Source organism: Pungitius pungitius, chromosome 21, assembly GCF_949316345.1.
Source record: "Pungitius pungitius chromosome 21, fPunPun2.1, whole genome shotgun sequence".
NCBI lineage: Eukaryota > Metazoa > Chordata > Actinopteri > Perciformes > Gasterosteidae > Pungitius > Pungitius pungitius.
Window position 1 is genome coordinate 15,816,136 of NC_084920.1, and position 23,439 is coordinate 15,839,574.

Below are 23,439 nucleotides of genomic sequence, written 5' to 3' on the forward strand. Positions count from 1 at the left end.
ACACACTTGTGAAAATGCAAACAGAATTTGTCCTGAGATGCTTTGGTTGCCATGCAACCACAGCCTGTGAGAGAGTCATTAAATGCACGATGCATTATTTCATCATTGATTCGTATACTTGTGATGTGCACATGATCGATCGAGCGAGACGTGGCGCGCTCCGGATCTCTGCGTGCGTAGGCTACTACCGCAAGTCTCTTTGTAAACAAGCGCACTGAGAGAGAGAGAGAGAGAGAGGTTTACCTGGACATGTTCTCTCTCTGAGGCCGGTGCGCCTTCTCCAGCCCTAATTTGGTGAAAATCCCCACGAGGGCCATGATGGCCACTACTCCACATATGATGTAAACAATTAAGTTCGTCTTGTCTTTTGTGCTGTCGGCGATCTTGTTGATTTTTTTGTAGGGCGTCTGTCCGGTCTTCATCCACACCGGGGTGTCATAATTCTTACAGGTGCTCTGGTCCAGCCGCGAGTGCTTGAAGGAGCAGCAGAATCGGAAGCCACAGGTGCCGCAGCAGTACAGATAGTTGCCCGTCTTGCAGACGAACGGCGGGTCCCACTGGCCCATCACGTCGTAGTAACCCCGACAACTGTCCTCCGTGTGCGGGGTCTCCTCGGACACGCTTTCCTCCTCCCTGGAGCCGTTGGAGGTGGCGATCATGACGAATCCGCCGAGCAGTCCCGGCTCCCCGTCCGCCTTGCACACGAGAGCCATAAGTTTGAGTAACAAGAAGCCGAGCAGAAAGTATTTCCCTTTCATCGTGCTTCCTCCGCCGATCAACTTCACGCAGACACAAAAAGACTTGGAGAGAGAGGAAAGGGCGCGCGGTCATGATATGCTGAAAAGTCCAGAAACACACATCCAAAAAGCAACGCACCGTCATCCGCGCCGACGAACATCTTTATTACCATAGCATCATCCAAAAGAGAGACGAGGAACGGACAGAATAAAATCAGTCTCCCTGGAATGAACTTGATCTAACTAAACGCGCTCCGACGCGCGCTTTCTGCCGCGCGTTTGTCGGTCCTTCACTGAGACAATTGCAGGCGGAGATTTGGTGTTTTTTTTTAGGAGTGCATCGCTTTACATATCCGTCGGGTGCGCTCTTACGCACGGGAGTAGGCAGAGACACAAGCCGCGCAGAGGACGGGAGCGCAGTGAGCGAATGGAAGAGGCGAGAGAGTCTGGTGCGCAAAAGGAGAGGAGGAGGAGGAGGAGAACATGGGAAGGGAGTGAGACTGTGGAGAGAGAGGGAGAGACATGGAGAGAGAGACACACACACAGAGAGAGCAAGCGCGCACGCGAGAGAGAGAGAGAGAGAGAGAAAGAGGGAGAGAGCGACGTTATTGTCAAATATAATTAAGATAAAAGCCCAGTTATAGGCGCTTCTTTCTCTATAGGCGTGCGAGCATTTCCCCCCTTGTTTGATCCATTTGATTTATTTTCAATATAGTGCGTTGCCATTGTTTTCATGAGTGGCTTGATGTGCTGAAATGGGTTCGGAATCAGGGAATACATTCTTTAAAAAAAGAGCCCTTCAAAAAAGATTTGGCCCCATGTGTTTTTCACTGGATCCCTTCTGAGGGGGTTTAAGCAGTTTGTTTTTAAGATGAAAAAGAGAGAGACCTTGCCAAATGTGTGAAAAGCGCCTCTCTCATAATATTTCCAAAAACATTATTGCTTCTCAGCAAACCCAATAGACCGTAGCCGGGTTAAAATGTTCCTATTGCCCGTGGGTATTACATTCAGAGGATATCTTTAAGTGCATTTTTTTGTCCTAAGAGAGAGAGAAACACGTTGGCTTTTCTAAATCGAACTGCGGAGCATCAGTTTCCTCCTGCAAAACATATGTAACAATTAGTTGAAATTGTTATTAATAAGAAAACCTCCAAGGTTATTTGTGTGCTTCGGATGAAATCGAAACCCAACAAGTAACTATCATTCAAATGCTGAAAATAATGAAGCACAATGAAGATAAAACAGACTGATTGGTGAATCCTCCTGACTGTGGAACCACCTCTGTCCATGGTGCTGAAAGACCTCGTTTTCTGTCCAAGGTCCCTCTCTTTGCGTTAAACAGGGGCCTGTGGGCCCCCGCGGGGGTCCCCGAAACCTTTCGCAGTAAATGCAAAAAAGCCTGATGGACTTCAGATGTTCAGTCTAGTTTCTACTACATCAGCTGAAGAGCAGAAAACTCAGAGTGCAAAAAAAGAAGAAGAAGTGTGTTTACCGTAAGGTTGTGTAAACACGCCTGACACACTCAGGCATGTGTAGTCGATCACCGATAGTCACCGCAGGGATCGAGCCGCAGTCGGGGGGGGGGGCGGATCACTCACACGACCTCCGCAGGCTCGCTGACGGGCTCACGAGCAGCGGACCGAACTTTGCTCGGACGGCTCCTCGACCTTCGGACGCCATGGCTGGGAGCGAGGATCTCTTTCTCAGAGCCCAACACCGGACCTTCAGCGGACTGACAGAAGGTAGCCCGCCGGTTAGCCGCCGGTTAGCCGCCGGGCTAACGCCGCCTCTCCCCCGGCCCTTCCACAGGTTGTTGCGGAGCCATGGCAGCCGCTGGTGGGCCGCTGCGTAGCTGAGGGGTCGGTGAACGGGACGCGGTTGTCTACCGTGGGGAAAGCTAGCATGCTAGCAAGCTAGCTTTCCTTCTTCCTTTTCTTTGAAAACACAGCGTATTAGACGGGATCCGTTAATTCAATTAAATCAGGGCGGGACGACAAAGCTCCGTTTACTTGTTTACGAAGAGTTGTTGTTGCTGTCGTCTAGAGGTTTAGTAGCTTGTTGTTGTTGTACTTAGAGGGCTAACGTTATTATTTTAAACTTTTGATAACTTTAGCCATATTGGCTCGGTCCACACAGGGTCTCTAATGAAGACCTGTCATCGTGCAGCTACGTCTTTTTACCCAACGAGTTGTGGTTAAACTTGTGAAAAGGGCCTGACCTCATTTCAGTCGATTGAATTAGTGTAAAAACGCGTCATTACCAAAGTGGTTCATCCCACAGTGATCGCACTAACGTGTTCATTTAGGTGCTTTCAGCCTTTGCTTTGTTTACTGTCTTCAGCCCTCTCAGGAGGAAACCGGTTAGTTTAAAGGAACTCCAGGGAAGACATTTCAAATGTTCACAACTGTATTACTCTCTGCAAAAGCCAGCCCCCGTGTGCTTCCATCTCGGATGATGATTCATTTTGTTTGGAGTGCACAACCTGCCACCTGAGAAATCTGAGCAATTTTCTGTTCTCAACCTGCCTCTCGTCTCCTGTCCCCCTGTTGTCTTTTTAAATGTTTCTCACAGCAGAAAAGACTTTTGCTCAGGACGCTCTCGAAGAAGAAGAAGTCTGATGGGTCTGTGATTTGAATGGGGGGGGGGGCATGGCGAGATTTTCATGTGCAAACATATATGAGGCGAGCTCAACGTACCCTCAGTCGTCGCTGTGCAGGTTATCAGTTAAGATGGATGTTGTTAAGATGGATGTTGTTAAGATGGATGTTGACGAGATAATGACGACGATCGATAAAGTCCAATGTCTCTCCCCTCGTGGTGGTTCACAAGAGAGAGAGAGAGACACACGGAGGATGGCGAGCGCGTCCTCGCCCCTCCGGGCCGCAGGAGACAGCTTCTCTCCGCATCAGGTCCACTTGCGGGTGGACGAAGAGGCTCCACTTCCATGTCCCTTCGGACCGGGCTTTTTCTTGTGTCTAACCTCGTCATTAGCGCCTGCCAGTTGGAGCGTCGGCACACGGGGAGCCGGGGGAGCGGTCTGCCTTTTTTAATGAATATTTGAGAGGGATCGGATCGTGGGGACCTTCTGTTACGCAAGTCTGGGATTATGTAAAACACTTGTTCTCGCTCTAACATGTAGCTTTGTTAATTATTTAGCGGAGGTTCCTGATGGAGCGAGCCTGTGCATGTTTAACAAAAGGCCGTACACGTTCATCCCGGTTTCCGAGGGGATGTCTTTAAATGTCTGGCCGTCCGTTCCAAAACCAAAAGGTATCTGATGTAGAAAGAAATATGAGGGAATCGCAAATTTGATGCTCGGAATGATTCGATTGTTCGGTAATAGCTTAAAAATAGCCGTTCATTTTTCTGTTGATCAGATTGATGTGTGACTCAAGTCATCGTCACAGCTCCAATTCGCACAGTGTGTGTGAGACAATGATGTCTAAATCTGTACGTGAATGTAAATCTCCATCGAGGACAAAGTGGTGAAGCCGTAAAGAGGCACATCTCCAATGGTCCCGTCCTGTTTTGCTCACAAAGAAGCATTGTAACGCGGTGGCCTCTGTTCCTGCCTCTCCCTCAGATGCGGAGCGGGAGTGGAAGGGGCCGTTTGTCTTCATCCAGGCCGCCGACCCCCAGCTGGGGCTGATGAAGGCCTGGAGGGACGGCGACTGCGACGGCGGAGGGGACGAGTGGGGCGAGGAGATCGAGCTCACCCGGCGGGCCGTGGAGGCCTGCAACCAGCTGAGACCCCGGCCGAGGTTCCTGGTGCTCTGTGGCGACCTGGTCCACGCCATGCCAGGTGGGGGTAGAGCGCATGAACGCATGCTGCACTTTCGGAGGGATTTGTTCAAGTGGCTTCATCATTTTAAGGGCTCACGCTTTCAAGAAGCTCCTAAAAGGGCTTCGCTACCATCTCTCCTGTTTTCACTGTCCTTTGTCTCTCTTTCCGAGTCTGTTCCTGCGGTTACAATTTGATGAATTGCTGTTTTGAAGTTTCCTTTTATTTTCGCTCAACATTCAACATGCTGAGTTCTGAGTGGTTGCAAGTCACCCGTCGGCGGAGTTTGAACTCTTCTTTCCTTCGTGCAACCAAAAGACGCGGCAGCGGTCACGCGGGCGCCATCGCGCGGCGTCCGGTGCGTCCCAAAGCGAGCGAGACGACTCTCCCGGAGAGTGCGGCAAACCATTCGGGGGGCGGGGGGGTGGGGGGGCGAGCTGGGACGCCGTCTCACCTCCTTTGTGCTCAAGCGCTTCCAAAAAGCTGCGTGCTGACAGACTCGGCGCCTCCGAACTGAGATGTGATTTTTCATCAGACAGATCAAAGGGTGGTTCAGAGCAACGTTCAGAATGATCAACAACCACCAGGAGAAGCCTTTAAAGTGATTGATTCCATCAGCCTTCCCACCAATGTCATATATTCTCTCTCACACCTGCTGTCTTTCCTAGGTGTGTGTGTGTGTGTGTGTGTGTGTGTGTGTCTGGTGAACACACGGGTTGTTCTTACTCAGATAATGAGGCCGCGTCCTGCTATCACACACACAACACGGTCTGCTGTGAACATAAAGGGGAGCGAAACTTTATCAGGAGAATTTGAATGTAGATCGAATCCGGAACATTAAAGGACCGCTCGGATCCGCTGGCGAATCGCAGATTGCAATCAACTAAGTTGCCTCCAGCTGCGGGGCGACGGCGAGGGGACGGTCCGAAGGTCTTTTGAGGGGACTCCGTGAACAGGACGTGCACCGACGTGGACGTGGACACATTTCTCTGTTGCCTCCCAATGGGAATTCCACACGACGCAACCCGGGCCGACCAGCGCCATGAATCCACGGAACCCACCGCGAGCTGAAGAGCACACGGCCGACCAACCGCCACTTGCTACCGGCCTTCGCAGGTGGAATATTAGGTGGTGGAAGCTGCTCTATTATCTACATGCTAAGTGTATTTGTCATAATGGCAGAATGTGACAGGAATGTTTCTGACTGAAAGCGTTGAAATGTCACAGCCTGTCACCTTTTCTCTGTGACAGGCAGGCGGTGTAATCCGACTCTCGTTGTGCGAGGGGGGGGGGGGGGGGGGGGGGGCTGTCATTATTATTTATTTATCTTCCGCCCCGGGCAGAATCGTTTATTTGTGACGGCGGTCCAGCTGGTCGCTGAGGCTTTTTTTGTGATGGCACGTGGAACGAATGCATGTCGGCACCTCGGGAGCAGCAGAGGGCGTTTGGACCACAGGATGCAAACGGTTACACATCTGGCTTTAAGGAGTGCAGCAAGACCCCTCAAAAGCGCGGCTGTCTCCACTCGATCATTCGTGAACAACCGGTGACAGCGAGTGCGCCGTTGTTTTCACTCCATCGATTCACCGGATGCTTCCGCCGTACAAACGGGGCGTCTGGAAACAGTGAAGCCTAACGGAGTGTTGCTGCTCATCTCCCGCCTTGTTAGGAAGGGACACGCTGTGTTCAATTTGTTCCCCCCCCCCCCCCCCCCCCCCCTCGGTCTGCCGGCGTCCACGTCTCGGCGGGGGGGGTCCGATGGTGAATGGCGACCCAAAGAGTTCCACCTATAAATGAAGCCTTGTGTGGAGCTGGGCGCGATGGGCTGGATTTGTTCAGCTCCGCAGGCAAGCTTTCATTCAAGTAGCTGTGAGGAAGCAGCGTGTTTCTCTGTCTCCGGCTGTCTCACTTAACAACAGGGCAGGGGGGGGGACGGGGGACGGGGGACGGGGACGGGGGACGGGCCCACAGCACAGTTCAGCTTTTAGCTAAAAACAACCAGAAGCTGCCAGCTGATGCAAACAACCTTTGCATGACAATTGGGGAAGAGCGTGAGGGGGGGGCTGCCTGACCTTGAACAATGGGCACAGAGAGAGAAGTCAGCAGGCCCCCCCCCCCCCCCCCCCCCCCCAGTACACATCAGCGTCCGTTCATGTGTTTGAGTGGCTCGTGTTGACTCCGTTCAGATTTTGGAGGCCTCCTTCGTGGTGTGGGGTGCACTGCGTCCTTGGCTACACTTTGACTGGAGGCAAACTATTTGCATGCAGAGATGGAGCTCGGCTTGGTCACCTCCCACTTCTGTTTTCTTTTTTGGGGGGTCGGGGGGGGTCCAAACTACAGCCAATTTTAGCTGAACACTCATACGGTCTCCCGCTATCATCCTAGGGCTCTGCTGTCAGCGCCCAAGTGTCCTCATCATCTCCGTGGCTGCACCGTTTAGACCCCCCCCCCCTCATTTCATAGGTTGCGGGCGAGATCTGTTTCCCTCCAGCGCGAGGGAGGGGTTTTAAAGCGGCGAGGCCCCGGGGACCCTTTAAGTGCCGCGGCGTCGGGCCTCGTTACCGTCAAGCCACGGCGTGACAGGTGGCAAGCCCATTAATATCATTCATGACGTGGATCTATATCCAGTTCTAGTGCCAAAATGCAGCTATTTACTTTAAAGGATTTGTTTCATAATTCATTGCAACAACCTGTTTTTGTGCCCTTGCACCACACATCAGTGCTGATAGGGTACACGAAGCAGATAAAGGAGCTCCTTGGATAAAGCTACTACGTGATCTCAGCAGACCGCATGTCATGCAGCAAATGATAAACCAGAACAGCCTCAACTTGGACCTGAGCACTGACTTGTGGGGCTCCTGCTGGTTGACCTTTGCTCCCATGACCTCAACTTTCCCCTCGTTCCAACTCCCAAGAGATGCTTTATCATCTCAAGGACTTCCTTCAATCTCCTCATTCCCTCATTCACTTATTTCCAAAGCTGACAAATGAAGGGGATAAAGAGGATGGGGGGGGGGGTGTGAGATGGAGAGCTGATTAGATTAGGGAAACATGCTGGACTTAACACCCTCCTAATGAGCACTACAAAGGATCCAAGCGTCGTCTCTAGGGCTTTTCAGGAGGGATATCGCGCATGATCCATCGGGAGCGAGCTGCTCGAGCATCTCCAACCTCACAGAGCTGAAGACGAGGTGACCTTGGGACTTCTCTGCAACCGCCGAAACCTGTTTAATTGTCTCTCCGTGGGATTCCGCAGCAGAGGAGAGTTGGAACTTGCTTCAAGGATAATCTTTTTGAAATGTTCTTTTGGAGGTCGGTGGGTGATCGGGGGAGGTCCTCTGTGTGATTATCTAATGGGGCATCGTCCAGGAGCTCGTGCAGTAATGGCGTTTTAACGCAGTCAAGGGGAGAAAAGTTTAGAAATCTTTCTCTGTTACAAGTTTCCTTCCCATCAGAGATCAGGTTGCCCTGGCAACAATGTGAATGAGGTCGTTCAGACATCTGCCTCCCCAGCCATGTCCTCCAAGTCCTCAAAAGGGAGACATACGTCCGCCTCCGTCACAAGTGCTTGTTGGACGGTTGATGTCCGGAATGTTCCGACAAGAGACCCCCTGGCAGTAAGAGCCACTCAGGCCGTGATTGGCCAGCTGCACGGAGGTGAGGAGACACTTCCTCACGCCCTCTTTACACAACGCTCACCTGTCACGGGAGGGCGCGAGTGCTTGTCTCAAGGAGTCCGTGTCGGAAAATATGTTTGTTAAAAGAGTGCTTCATGAAACACTCTCACGTGGTTTAGAGGAGCAGAGATCTGACGTGTTTGTGGTTGAATCCTCATGGTGCATTTCACCCAATCCAGATCAAAGTCCTGTAACCATTTCTAGTCTGATCAAATACGTATAATTATCTACATTCTGATTAAAAATATGTATCGAACCAGAGGGAACCAGGGCATGAAAATGTTTTTCTAATTCATGATCAGCCTTATTTCCTGGAAATGGCTCCTCATCACGACTCCTAAACCTCGTTTTTGAAAACTACGCAGTCTACAAATATTAAACTGACGTGATGTCATTCCCGTGACCATTAATCCAAAGCGCGGCGTGGCGCTGAAGGCGCCTCATTGGAGAATCCCCCCAAAAAACAAGGTTAAAACTGGCTCCCCGGTGTCGTTGAGCTCAGCCCTGCTTCCCCCTCCCTGGATTACACACCTTCACACTCGGGGGGAACATTCTTCTGTTTTTAGCAGGTGACAAGGTCCCTTCTGGGAGTCATCCAAGCACGCGACGTGCGCTGAGAAGCTGACCTTCAAAATAAAAGCAAGGCATTCCTCTTGTAAATAAATGAATAGAAATCAGTTCCAACGTCTGCGGCCCCTCGTTTCCCTTCCAGTTTCAGCCTTTTGTTTGTCCTGAATATCATCGTGTTAGCGGCCAGATGTGGTGGAATAATGACTCCACATCGTGTCGTTGTCTCTAAACGGCACTACGCTTCATCCTCTAAGGTGTCTTAGAGTATATACATATATGTGTATACTCTATACTGGGATGAATTTGCCTGCACCCTGTGTCTCTGCATATTGCATGTTGCATATTTAATCTGCCAGTAGTACATATTGACCAAGAGGCTTTCTGGAGGTGAACTATGAACATTTTTGAGGAGAGGAATTCACCTTCAGCTTCTACTTTATCGTCACGTTTTAAACTCTGCATTCTCTCGCTGTGCCATGAACACGGTGTTCTGTGTGGGGAAGGCTCTTGTGTAATGATCCCTATCCAAACATCCGAGGAAAACGTCTGCTCCTGAAGTGGGCCGCTAAAATAATGAGTCCGATGAATAGAAGGCAGTGAGAGCTGAGAGGAGACGGGCTTCAGATGATTGGCTGATATTAACTCTCTCTGTCTACCTGTAAACCAACCGATGAACTCGGCTCGGCATGAAAGTTGGTTTTCGTGTCACGCCGGTAACCATGGTGATATCGGAATAACCCCCCCCCTCCCTTTAGGCGTCTCCCCCTTCCAGATCTCGATCCGACTGCTCAGTTTCTCTCTCTCACTCATTTTCTCTTGTCCAGGTCATGTGTGTCATCCATTCTCAATGCTCAAGTCTTGTTGTTGTTGTTTTTAATACCTGACCTCTGACAAGCACCTTGTGACGACCTTGTGTCCCCCCCCGCCCCCCCTGTCCCCGTCCCAGACACTCCGTTCAGAGAAGGTCAGGAGCGAGACCTGAAGGAGGTTTTGAAGGGGACGGATCCCTCGATCCCGCTGGTGTTTGTCAGCGGGAACCACGACCTGGGCAACACCCCCACCCCCAGGACCGTGGAGCAGTACCGTAGCGCCTGGGGCGACGACTATTTCAGCTTCTGGGTGAGCAGAGAGTTGAAAAATGTTTAAACGGTGCGAGCAGAGGGCTCCTGTGGTGGCATCGCCTCACAGACGATGCGCTGGGCCCGGGATCAACGCTGGAACGGGTCCAATCGGGAAGCTACTTTCATTCAGGCCTGTCCTCTTTCGTCTCAGGTGGGGGGGGTCCTCTGCCTGGTGCTCAACTCCCAGTTGTTCTACGACGCCTCGGCTTGCCCTCAGCTGAAGGATGCCCAGGAGACGTGGCTGGAGGAGCAGCTGAGCAGAGCCGCCGCCTCCTCCTCCTCAACGGTAGACCGCATCCCCCCCCCCCCCCCCCCCCCACGGAGGACTTTGAGCTGAGCGATGTCTTCCTTTGAACCCAATCCCCTCACACGTGTCTCTGCTCAGGAACCCGGGCCCAAACACGTCCTGGTGTTCCAGCACATCCCTCTGTACCTGAAGAGCCCCGATGAGGAGGACGACTACTTCAACCTGCGCAAGGCGGTGCGCCAAAGCCTGCTGGCCCGCTTCAAGAAGGCCGGTAGGACAGTAAACCTGTGTGCAACACGTCTCTTCTAAATACTCGGCCCTGTCACCCCCCTCTCTCGCATCTTTGGAGTTAGAAGTGGTCTTAAAGTTTAGTTTTTTAATACCCCCGAGCCAACATTCCCGTTCGCCTCCTCTAATTATATGTATTTATATTTAATTATAATCAGCCAGAGTCATGGGAGGAGCTCCTGGCGCGCGTGCACACACACACACACACACGCGCACGCACGCACGCACACACACACACTCGCACAACTCGGCAGTAATTGAATGGATTAATGTACTGGCTCCCCATAAGAATAATAATTTCCCAATCAAATCCATTGTTATCGGCTTATAAGAGTCTGATACAAGGGTATCTGGGCCGGGAGAATCACAAGGACGATACGCCTTCAAGGACACACACACACAGACACACACAGACACACACAGACACACATTACACCATGTCGCCACTCTCGCTCCCCGGATTGACGGGACCACTCATACGAACAGGTGTCAGCTTGTGCAGTTACCCGGTCGTGCATCAAGGTGACTGTCGGTATTCCTTTCCTCGTGGCGTGTGTGTCACCATGTTGTTCTGAAGACCCGCCGCCTTTACAATCGATTGAAGACCCAAAGCTCTGCAATCTGCACGCGGCGAGTTCCCTCCCACGTCCACATCGTCACAGGGCGTATTGATAATTGATGGCTGCACAGTGCGCGCTGCTACTACTACGAGGTGATTGGGCAGAACCGATGGGCTCAGCCGCTGTGAGGTTCTGCCTCACTTGGGCGTGTTTGTAGTGATTTTAGACCATAGGGGATGAGAAGAAGCTTTGAAACGGGGCCCAGCTTGGTCACGTGAGTAGCACTCGATTAGAGAGCTAATTGTAAAACAGAAAAAGTGACGGCATGACCACAGGAACCAACCCAGTACTCGATGAATTCTACAGCCTGGTTCTTTGTTCTTTCTGCTCTGCTCCTCCTGCTCCCTCCTTATTCTCCGAGGAGTGCTGTGAATCTTCTTTAGTAGTCTTGGAGGCTGTAATGTGCCGCTCAGGGATGGAGCTGCTATGGCACATTGGTACCAGACGTTAGTCAGGAAGCAATCAGGGAGTTTTGGTGGGGGCTTCGTGGAGCTCCGAGGGGGAAATTAGGAACCGACCCCCCCCTTCTCTTTAATCAGAGAGTGTGGAATCAAGGTGAAGGAACTTCACCCTGGGTCCTGAAGCATGGTGGCATTCATTGTCCTGCACGTGCTGACATAACAGGCTGGTGACCATCGCGGCCTTCTCCACCCCAACACACCTCCAAGCCTCCTACAGACGGTACCAGGGAGTGAGAATCACTTGTAAAACTAATGTAAACTTCATGGATTGCTCTCGGAGTCATTGTTCCACTTGGATTTGAGTAAGTAAGCCGCTGATGGGGATCAGACTCTCTGTGTTTGTGCTGCCCGCTCAGCAGCTGAAGGATTGCGTTATTGAGTAGAAAATAATTTGGTTTTAAGGACCCTTAAAGGAACGCTGGGAAGCTCTTCACGATACTTGAACAGTTCTTCTCTCCAACCATGAGGACGTTTTTAACAAATGTTTAATCGGCTTCAAAGTTCTGATGGTTCTTGTTGGAGAAACCAGCGGCTTTCTTCATTCTTTCTCTGGTTATTGAAGATTCTACAGGAAGTGAGGGTTTGTGGGTCTGTTGTAGCTGCAGGCGGCCCCTCACGACTCCACCGACCCGAGGAGAACACAGAACGTAGTCCTGCCTTTGCCGCGCCTCGGGTTTACTTCCTCTGTGCTTGTTTCTCTGCATTTTGCATATAAATCGCTGCACTTTTCCCGCCCTTCTTTTTAAAAGTGTCATGGCTGTGGCTCGTCAGAGCGAGCGGACCCTCCCAGGGAGACTCCTGCATGCTTTGCCTCTCCTAATGACTCTAAGGATCTGACAGTGATGTGGTTAGTCTTACCTGTTAAGGGGAAACCAAGCTCCTTTTAGTTCAGACATTGACTTATTGGTTCGCTTTGAAAATCTACACTGACAACCAGTACAAGGAGGCCACTGCCTCCGGCTTTTATTGGTGTTATTTACAGTTCTTGTTTTGCTGGAAGACCTTGCAGTCAGTTTGTAGGCAACGATCACACGGAGCTCCAAACACCCCGCAGGACGTTCTCTGCTCTTATGACGACGCGTCCGTGCTGCCTCGTCCCCGTCGTATCCGTGATGCTGGTAAATAACGCTCTCCTTGCCCCTGCCTGGTGCCTCCGGCGGGTTAGTTACCGTGAGCAGAGGAAGGTTTGCCTGCTCGTTGCAGATGTTGAATTTAGGGAGAGAGTGTTTTTTTTTTAACGCACAAACAGAATCTCCTGAGAGAAGGTAGAATTTGTCTCCTTTTCAAGAAGGCGAGGAGAGAAGCAGAAATCCCAACAGGGCTCTCTGCCGCTCCTCTGCTCTTAGATGGAGTACTGTAATCTCATTTCTCTCCTCCTCTGAGGTGGATATTCTCCTTTCAGGATACCTCGAGCACACATACAAACAAGGCCAAACCAGCGCACACACAGACACACAAACGTCCACTCTGCCTCCAGACCCTGTGTATAAAAAACACACGACTGCAGCTGAGAAACTCTTTGGAATTCCTAACTGCTAGCGGCTGTAGAGTTGTACATACAGCAGCTAATTAGGGGCAAAGATAAGCCTCTCTCTCTCTCTCTCTCTCTCTTTATCAGGAGGGTCCCACTCTGTTCAAAAGTGAAGGCACATTTCTCAGCCACTGGGGACTCGATAAGAGGCCTTTAGCCCCATTGTCCTAATGATGCGGCTGAATGATGCTTTCTCTCGTTTCTCCACACACGGTCTAAAAGTCTCTCTAAGCGCAGCGTGCACATCCGTCACCTCTCCACGCCGGCTGCTGCGCTGGACGACACCCACGGAGCTTTATGTTCGTTTGCCTTGTTTTTCTCCTCCTCCACAAGTTGGAAGTCATCAGGATGTGATGCGTAACCATAGATGCAAATCTCACGTTGCATCTGTTTGTGTACTTACTGTGCAGCAGGAAGAGCCTCATAAGAGTTTTATATAGTATTTTCTGTTTTTGACTTCTTATCTTACATCTGTTTGAATTAAAGCACCTATATATTTTAGGAGCAAGATTAGATTTGCATGTTGGAATCATGAGTGACAGCGTGACAAAGAGGGCTGTGGACCCTCCTCAGCCACGCTGCCTTCAGGAAACGGCGAAAATTATGACGGATCACTTTCTATGAGCTAAATTCAATATTTAATAAAATATTGGCGCTAGTCCTAAAGCTCTGTTTAGCAAACAGTTTTGCGCCCTACGAGGCGCACGCCGCAGTGTAGGAGCAATAAACTACGCCCCATTGTGCCGTTCATCACCCGCACTTTAATATCTGACGTTTTTAAACACTGTGATTGCAGAAATATCATTATGATGATGTAACAGTGAGATGATTTAGTTGTATGTGTATTCAAATGGCCCAGCAGCTGCATAAACATCTGTATGTAGTCACGCTCAAATGAATAATATCCCAACAATATTTATTATTAGATTACATATTCAACAAAATAATTCCATCCATTGGATGAATTATATTGAAGAGAATAATAAATAAAAGTCTTGTTTTTCTCCCCTCACATTTTCCATCATTGTTAAACATTTAGTGTGAGGATTCTGATTCTGCTTTGTCTCGTAGTGGGTCTTCACACGGACCCTTTAAAGAATCGTCACCTCTGAACATATGAGGCACACTGGTTTCTAACTGCGTAGAAAGAATGAAGATATACGCTGTCCTTCCTTCTTTTAAAGGCCGTCAACTTTTCTCTACTGGGAACAATGAGTGTGAAAGAACTTCTCGAGCTCCTGCAACTGTTGGGTCTCTCTCTTCGTCCACGCCCGGATGCAACCGCGTTGGACACTTTGAAATGGTACTGAATGGTCTCTAAAGGCTGTCTTGTGAGTTTCAGTTGATGCAACTTTTAAAGCTCCCTGAAAGGTCTCCTCCACGGTGGGCATCCCTGTCGTAGGAGCAGCGCCCCGAGGTCTTCCTCCGAGACGCGGTTGTCCTACGCTCGCCCCCAGTTCCCGAACGCCTCCTTTTGTAGACGCTGTCTGAGCAGTGGAGCTGCTGCCCTCACTCTTTTAGCCCCTCGGGGGCCCCCGCTCCCTTGTTCCCTCACTGCTGTCGTGCTGTGGGAATCATAAGGCCTTTGGCTGGGAGTCACAGGGGCGTCGGGGACCACGTTGGCACCTCAGTGCGCTACATGCAGCCCCCTCTCACTTCCCTGCTCCCGTTGTAATTGTGCACGTGGGCGTGCGTGTGTGCGTCTGCCTGGAGGACTCGGGGAGGAGATGCCGCGTTGTGACTGATGGCTGAGGGGGGGGCCGCGAGGCGCCTCACTGCGCCGCAGCATTTTGTATCCCTCCGTCATGCAAATTATCAGCAGGCCCCATTTGGTGATGAATTATTTCCAAGACCTGCACTTTAATGACAACGTGCGCACGTCGGCTCCAGCACAGGTGCCGGTGACAGCTTTGTTCAGAACCGCATTGGGGAGGGGGGTAATATGGGGGGGGGGAAATGGCTTCTTCTGGAGGTAATCCCTGATAGGCAGAGGTTTAGCGGCAGAGATGGGAACTTAGCTGGCAAATCCAATCTTGTGGCCTTCGAAATCAGTGACCACAAGATGAAAGACGGGGAATGGAATGGAGGGTGGGGGTGGGGGAGGGAGGGCACGTTGCTGGGGGGAGCACTAACATCAAACATGGTTTGATGGCTGCCAAACGGGTCTAATTCCAGCGGGCACTATTAGCATGTGAACAGCACAGGTGTGAATCCACGCATTTCTTATTCTGCAACTCCTGCCAGAATTCGATTTGACTCTGGGTCATTTTCCTCCGTTAGCATTCGATATTTTTTCATCACTCCCGACTGCTTACTCTGGGTATTTTCTGAGCGCCCCCCCCCCCCCCACCTTCCACCACCGCCTGTCACAGCAAAGGCCAGTCCCCAGATGGGAATCTTTTATCACAAAGGAGCGAGGACTGTTTCAAGGCAGAGGAGTAAATGGGATTCCAGTAGAGACCCTTAGCGCGCTCCTATGCTCCGTTCTCCATGAGGCTCAGTGGGTCCGGGTGGGGGGGGATGTGGTTCCTGACGTAGTCTCAGTCTTTGGATGCTAAGCAGTGAGGCGGGAGTGAGATGTGTGCTGTTGGTTGTCACGGAGACCGTGCTGGCGTGCCGTGTCACCAGCTCATTGACACGATAAATCAGAACCCACTTTATTAGTCAGGTGTGAATATACAGGAACCAGGAATTTGAGTCTGGGTTTTTTTTCCGTCAAAGAAAAAAAAGAAATGGCCACAATTGAACAAGGACAGCAAAGTGATGCAAATGATGTTTGACTGTGAGGGCTCCGGTGAGGAGAAGTGTCCATGTCAGTGTGCGACCTCGTTAGTGCCCTGCAGTCATTGGTTCATCCCTCCTCACTTGGTTCTGCTGACTCGGTTCAATAGTAAATATATTATATGTCAAGTCTTTTTCGGGGCGTATTATTATTATTTATTTCGTCTTTCTGGACTCATCACCGTTGTTTTCCTGCAGGGTTTCAGAGGGCAGCTTCATCTCCTTTTTCAACTGCTTTATTCTATTCTCTTTTTTTCATGTGTTTATCTTTTATTCATGCAGAAAAATCTAGTGGAGATAGAAAAGGTTTTTCTTTCTCCAAAAGGCCACCTTTTTTTTATTATTATTAAAAGCGAGAGGAGCCCAGGTGGAGCTGACTCCTGAAGCCGGCGTAATGGCGGCGCTCTGGAAGGGGACGCGCTCTAATGAATTCAGGTCAGCGCGTTATCTCGACTAAATTGTTTCTATGAAATCGGTTGGGCTCGGCGAGGCCGTCGCTTCCCTCTGCACACAATTGTCTTTTGGTTGAGTTCACTCCAGTCGCCGGCTGTGCTTCAGGTCTCCTGAACTAACGGCTTTGTTCTGTGAGGAGAAAACCAACCAGGCGGGGGTTCTGCTAGTGTTGTGTTCAAATAGTACGCTTTGCAGAATGTTCAGGGGCTTTTTCCCCTTCCACTTACTGCACCTTTTTGTGTGCGAGTAACTTCCTACAATCCATCTCACTTTAGCTTTGTTAATTGTGAGACAGAACCAGCATGAAGTCAGCAGGGGGGGGGGGGGGATGAAAACGGACACCGACCTTGAGCAAAATTGACTAAAAAAAACGTACATTTAGTTTGACTTCTTGTCATTGTTACGCCCACGCGCATGCTAAGCTAACCAGCTGCCCCTAGCTCCATAATTAGCCTCCAGATCTCAGGCTGCCATCCATCTTCAAACCCCAATTCTCCCTAAAGCTTAAAAACGGCACCTCCATCTGTGATCGTTCTATAAGGGCTGCACATTTTCTTCTTATTTCTTCCTATAAGCAACAAACTCACCCCCTACACGGATGGCTCACAAACGTGTCACACGCATCCGGGGGGGGGGGGGGGCTCACTGGCGCTGCGTGGTGGTCCCATGTGGAGGGACGCGGATCATCGGAGACGTGGCAACAGAAATTTGTACGCGTTCTCACATGCACACTCATGCACACACAAGTACACACATGCACACACACACACACACACAAGTACACACATACACACACAAGTACACACACGCACACACATGTACACACACGTGCTCCCACACAGCGTGAGTAATCAGGAAGTTAAGAAAGCAAAAGGCCCGGTTAGTTGTCATTATTAATAATACAGGATTAACTCCTGTCTCTTGGTTCTCGTATGACGGAGGAAGTCAAAGCGGCGGCGTGGTTTCAGTCACCCGGTGCCCCCCGTCCAACTTTAGCAGGGTTGGAATAATTTGTAGATGAGCCTCAGGACGGATAAAAGCACACATACACACAGTCGTACGGTATAATGAGCACATGCTTTGTGCCAGAGGACATTTGTGGCCCTACATCTAGAAATAACATCAAGGGAACATATTGTTGACTAGACAATGGAGCCAGGAAAGTTATTCGCTCCCCTGGAGCAGTGGCAAGGTTACATGAAAGGCTGGCGTGCCCGGCCTCACACGTGCACGCAAACAGTGATGAAACAGCGCATGACAAGGGGGGGGGGGGGGGGGGGCCGGGTTTTGATTGTGAACGAAATGCACACAGGCCTAAACCATCAATATCCCTTATTCCTCATTGAATGGTCCGGCGCGTTTAACCGTCTCATAGCACTGAATATTAATTCTGATTGAGGTCACATTTGTATTCCGGCGTGGACCCGATGACTCGGGGACGTTTCACCACGTCGGTTTCCGCAGCGACTAAAAATTCCTCCTCCTTTTGTTGCCAGCTTTTTGTGACTTTCTCTGGAAACGAGGCAGCGAGCAGCAGGACATCCATCCTCAGAAACACTTGCTGTTAAAATAGAGCGCCTCGTATTCTCTGCTGAAGACCCACCGTGCACACGTTCATGCACATCGGAGCATGCAAGCCCCCACGTAGGTAGATTCTGTTGTTTTACTTTAGCTGGATACCAATCGAACTATAAACTTTATTATGACCTTCTCACGTTCATTCGTTCTAATCTTAAAGCCTAAAAAAAAAAACCTCGACATAATCTCCAAAACATTGTTTACCTGCTTGTTTTAAGGGGGAATTGGCCTCAAATGACCAACCGGCTGGAAATTCAAATGTTTCCAGACAAGTGCTGCCTCCCCACGCAGCAAAAACAACTCCTTTTGCACCGCTCCTTCAACGCGATGCAGTCAGCTGGTCTGCAGCGACGGCGCGTCGGTGCCGGCGGGCCGAGGGCAGAACTTTCTATTAACAACGCCGCGCCCAATTGAAAATAGATGGAAAAACGTCGCTCCCTGTGCCACAAGTGGAGAGCTCCAAAACGCTTCATGTCCTCCACTTCCCTTCCTTCTTCCTCTCGTCTCCTATTTCCTTCCCACCTCTCCTCATTTCCCCTTCTTGCTCTGTCTTCACTTTCTTCGAGCCTCTTCGTCCTCTCATGTGACGCCGTCTCGTTGCCACAGGGGTGAAAGCCGTGTTCTCCGGCCACTACCACCGCAACGCCGGCGGGCGCCACGACGGCCTGGACATGGTGGTGAGCTCGGCCATCGGCTGCCAGCTGGGCCGGGACGCCCACGGCCTCCGGGTGGTGGTGGTGACGGCCGACGCCGTCGTCCACCGCTACCACAGCCTGGAGCAGCTGAGGGAGGAGGGCGTGGCCGACGACCTCCGCAAGCTGCTGCAGGTCTGAAGGCCCCCCCCCCCCCCAAAAAAAAACCCAAGAAGAAAAGGGGGCGGTTTGTTGATTGTTGTTTTTTTGTGGGGCGCTGGTCATGTCGTTGATTGAGATATTACAAGTACTCCTTCATTCCAAGTAGATGTATGATTAGCTCAAATGTAATGCTTTAGGCCTTTGATCGACGAGGCCAGTCTCACCAGTGGTGTTGAAGTGGACCAGTGGTCCAGTGGGAGGCGAAGGAAATAACTCAAATACATCAGAACGTTTGAGTGTAAAGGAAAAAATCCATCCCACAATAACTGCTGGTGATGCTTCAGGTTAATATCTGAAGGGCAGATCCTCCTCTTTAATCATCCTAACGTAGCAGTTGTTACTCCTATGCAATGTGTGTGTGTGTGTGTGTGTTTTCATGTGGTTCCCCTCTGAGCTCCATGCACTGCCTTTTACAGGTCAGAAGACTTCTCTGTGAAGCCAGAATAAAGCTGTAGCATACTTTAGTATATGTTGCTTTGAGAGGTTCTTCTTTATCCATTTTAACAGAACAGGTTTTAAAGTAATTCATTCCTGACCGTTTTAAGAATAACATCCACTTCTTCATTTGCCACAGTACATGAGTCCATGAGTGAGGACAGTAAACACTGAGGCTGAATGAAATCAAGTGATTTCATGTGAATCCCACGTGTGGGAGGGGGGCAAAAAGATCAAAGATCAAAGCCGGCACTTGTTAACAAAGTGTTATAATGAAGAGAAGAAAATGGCTGCACGGATCATTTCAAACCTTTTCTGTCTCAGCAGACTTCATTCTTCCCCAAATCCATGATGTAATCTGCTGGGAATAACATGAATGAGGACGGGATTGTGTTGTTGTTGTTGTTGTTGACTGCTGTCAGCCCGCTAATGGCCGGTGATGGTGACGTGGTTAATGGTGGGGGGGGGGGCACAGTATTTCCGGCCCGTTTAGTCACGGCTGAAACAACGTCCCAGTGTCACGGCCCACTAGCCCCCGGCTTACTGAGAAGCTTCAGCGCTTTGAAATGGTCTTTAAAACGGACATTTGTGTCACAAAACGACTTTGTCTGTGAGCCCCAAATGACTCTATTCAATTACGCTTCCGCCACACACACACACACACACACACACACACACACACACACACACACACACACACTGGCTCTGACCGACTAACAATGTAAGAGTGCTGTCATGGCAACCCTTGAGCAACACGTGTGTGTGTGTGTGTGTGTGTGTGTGTGTGTGTGTGTGTGTGTGTGTGTGTGTGTGTGTGTGTGTGTGTGTGTGTGTGTGTGTGTGTGTGTGTGTGTGTGTGTGTGTGTGTGTGTGTGTGTGTGTGTGTGTGTGTGTGAGGGTGCTTATTACCCAGCTGCATGTGCGTCCGTGGTGGGCAGGTCACTGGGGCTGATTTACCATCAGCAACGCCATCGATGACCTCATCTCACGCCGTCTCTCTTCCAAAAAGTCAGCATGCGCTGCAGGAGGGGGGGTGGGCGTCTGGGGGGGGCGGGGGGGGGGGGGGGGGGATAATGAGTGTGATGTGTGAAAGACGACTCAGTCCATCTCCTTCATTTCCTGTCTGAGAAGGAGCCTTATGTCCTTATCTATTTTTATATCCTGATGGAAGCCGAGCTCCACCTCGCTGCTCTTCATCTTTCGAGGGATCAGCGCGCACTTCTAATGAATGAATGAATGACCACAGTGGACAACATCAATGTGACCTGATTGGTTGTACTTTTGTATAATAAATATACATTTTATCAAATGATTGCAGGGTGTTGATGTTTTTTTTATGTTGCACATTGTGTCGTTCCCTCCAAAGCTGGACTTCTCTTTTTGTCTCTTTCACCACAACATTGTGTTGCACTTGAGAGGCTGATGTGTCTTCCGCCCTCAGAGGCGCAGTGTGTAGCACTCGGCGCCATCCATTGGTGACGATGCAGATTGCAACCAAGTCAAACTCCCAAGTGCCAAGCACGGCTCATTCTAACATTTTCTAAAACTTTTCCGGTGACCACCGACTAAAGAACCCAAACGTATTACTATTATGCTTCATTTTGGCATGTGAATGCCCCCCCCCCCCTCCCCCTGTCTACCAATCCATCATTATTTGACACTTACTAGGTGAAATGCATCAAACAACAGACCATGCTTTTCTCTTTAGTCATGTATTGCCTTGTATTGGACATCTCTTTGTGTCCCTTTATGGAACACAGCATGATGGGATCCACACCTAAGAGATACTTTAGTATTCATGTGAGAAGGTGTGTACGTCATCCTCACGATGCAGAAAGATAAAATGTGCGATGATGATGCGTACAGCGAGCACCCTCCCGAGCTTCAACCCTCCTCCGTCTACAGGGACTAGAACCTCTGAGACATGGCGTCACCATCGTCACGTCAACACCTTCATTTGGAGACTAAACCCGACTCACGCTGCATATTCACATCCTTCTCCCCCTCCCTCTGCGTTAAATCCCAGATTAGCCGACTCCAGCGCCGCCGGGGGGGGGGGGGGGGGGGGGGGGGCTGTTAGTGAACACTACCGAAGAGATTGCTAACAGGACAAAAATTCATTAAGACAAGCAAACACAATATATTCAAAGATGAATTAGTGATTAATGATTAGAACACCATCACATGGACACACTATGAAGAACAGCTTTTGAACATACAGGAGAGGCTCAGAGACACGAAGAGGAGCTTGTTTTGGTTCCTAATGGGATCCGAGCACATCTCGTTACACGCTGCCTGGACCAATTTGTCCCTCAGATATTGGTGGCTCCGTGCGGTTGGTGTTTGTCTTACTTGTACAACAAGGCATGTGGGTGAAGTTTAGAAGCAACGATCGCTTTGATGCAGTGAAACGTTCATACAAGGTTAATCAAGCTTTTTCAACTTTAGAAATGAAATCCTCTGTTTCCCTCGTTGGAATCGAGAGGACTTCATCACACACCTTCTTTATCTGCATTATACCTCAAAGAGCTTTACAAAAGACACATTTTATGTACATCCAATGTTATGTTTATACATCTATCTACATATATATATATGTAAAGGGCCTAACCCAGCTAGTTTCATGTCTATAACCAGAGCAGCCTTCACCATTTTATTTAATTCAAGTAAAGCCCTCCACATAAGCTGATCATCATGGAATTATGCCATAATAAGAATTTTAATTTGAAAGCTATTCTATGTTTAGCAATACATGTTGATTCGGTTCCTACTGTTTTCAGCACGAACCTGATTCTGTTGAAGTGTTAATGTCCCTCTGGTGTCCAAACAGCTGCAGGCCCCCGTCACCGTGTGCAGCTCCCACCTCCTCCAGCATCTGCATTGACTTTGACTATTAAAAAGTAAAAAATGTGACCGTGGCACCGACTGACTGTTACTGTCACGTCACGTGATCGCTGTGCACAACAGGGGTCAGTTAGTCCTTCTTTGACCTTATTGTCCCATGTGACACACCCTGAATTTCCACTGAGTGGAACCATTAGTTTGTCTTCATACCAGGTATCAGGTGTTATAAGACTTATTCCAAATATAAACCCTCAAACTGAGATTATATATCTCACAGGCTTTGGAAACTGCAGTTATTAACAAAAAAATGTCGGGACAAAGGGTCCCTGCTTCTGGCGATTTCTTTTTGGTTTCTTTGGGGTAGAAACACGTCGCAAACACAGTTCTGACTTACAATCAGCTCAAAGTTCAACGCCATTTATCACGTAGCGCCTCAAAAAAGAACCAATGTTCTCTCTCCTTTTAGCTTGTTTTTAGACACTTTTTAACCTTTTCACACCTAAAAAGTCCCAACTGAGGTTTGCGCTTTGGTTCCATTGTGCACAGAGATAAGCATACTAAAGAGCTGTGTGTGGGGGGGGGGGGGGGGGTGGGGCTGACGTCAGGGCACCAACCCTCCTGGTGGCGAGCCCGCTGACAGAGCCAGCCATCTGGGCCACAGAGACGGGCCCACCCGGCCCCGGGCCCGGGCCTCACAGGGCTGGCGGCGGATTGGCGCTCGCCTGCCAAGATGAGGCATGTTTTGATGATTCCACCAGTTCAGAAATACGCATGAGTCACCGCATTTAATGCGACGGACGGGTTTCCGGTCACAGATGTGTCCCAACTGTTGCTTAAAGCCTGTAAATAATCTGTCATATTTTTATGTAAATATGTTTTTGTTTTTTTCGTCACAATTTAATTCCTGCAGGATATCAAACAGTCTTTTCTTTTACGTATCTTTTAGCCGTGGAGGCGCCACACGTGGGCTCCGGCCCGGTTAATCACGTTGGACTGGAAAGCACCGCCGCGCAGCTTATTGAGTTCACTGGGTGATAATTGAGGGGGGGGGGGGGGGGGGGGTGAGATGAGAGAATTAAAATGATAATTGTCTTTCATTCTTCTTCTCTTTTCAAATGCAGAGTGAAAAAGTCTCAGCCAGAAATCGTCCCGCTTAAAGCAGCGAGCGTTTAAGTATTGATGACATGTTTTTTTTTGTTTAGCGCTGCTCGGTATGTTAGCATGTTAGCATGCTAGCATTTACCTCAAAGCGCCGCCGCACCCACACAGCCTCGTCAAAGAGGGAGGACAAGTCTCCTTAAAATGAGTTTTGTCCCTGATTCTGTGATTCTGTCTCGTTTGTGTCGTCCGGATTGTTTAAGGGTTACTTTGCTTTTGGAAGCTCCCTTTAACTCGGCCCATTTAATGTGATTGTCATTAATATAGTGCTTAATTGTTAATATATATATTATATATTATATC

At 49.8% G+C, this 23,439-nt stretch overlaps 2 protein-coding genes across 2 annotated transcripts in view; one reads left to right on the forward strand and one right to left on the reverse strand.

Moving 5' to 3' along the window:
* The window catches only part of shisa9a (shisa family member 9a), a 29,591-nt gene extending 28,366 nt beyond the window's left edge, over nucleotides 1–1,225 (reverse strand). Inside the window, exon 1 of the mRNA XM_037463111.2 lies at nucleotides 244–1,225. Coding sequence (XP_037319008.2) covers nucleotides 244–758 — 515 coding nt within the window. The 5' untranslated portion in view covers nucleotides 759–1,225. The remainder of the gene's footprint in view (nucleotides 1–243) is intronic.
* Nucleotides 1,226–2,308: 1,083 nt separating this feature from the next.
* Nucleotides 2,309–19,269, forward strand: cpped1 (calcineurin-like phosphoesterase domain containing 1). Its single transcript, XM_037463071.2, has 6 exons — nucleotides 2,309–2,479; nucleotides 4,321–4,539; nucleotides 9,712–9,884; nucleotides 10,038–10,172; nucleotides 10,272–10,404; nucleotides 18,452–19,269. The coding sequence occupies exons 1-6, from the start codon at nucleotides 2,416–2,418 to the stop codon at nucleotides 18,676–18,678; spliced, it is 951 nt and encodes a 316-aa protein (XP_037318968.1). The 5' UTR covers nucleotides 2,309–2,415; the 3' UTR covers nucleotides 18,679–19,269.
* Nucleotides 19,270–23,439: the final 4,170 nt, after the last annotated feature.

Excerpts from the sequence above, each read along its gene's own strand:
- cpped1 (XM_037463071.2), top strand. The coding sequence starts at position 2,416 with ATGGCTGGGAGCGAGGATCTCTTTCTCAGAGCCCAACACCGGACCTTC. Across the intron at positions 2,480-4,320 it reads CTTCAGCGGACTGACAGAAG|ATGCGGAGCGGGAGTGGAAG; the intron begins GTAGCCCGCCGG and ends CCTCTCCCTCAG. Across the intron at positions 10,173-10,271 it reads CCGCCTCCTCCTCCTCAACG|GAACCCGGGCCCAAACACGT; the intron begins GTAGACCGCATC and ends GTCTCTGCTCAG.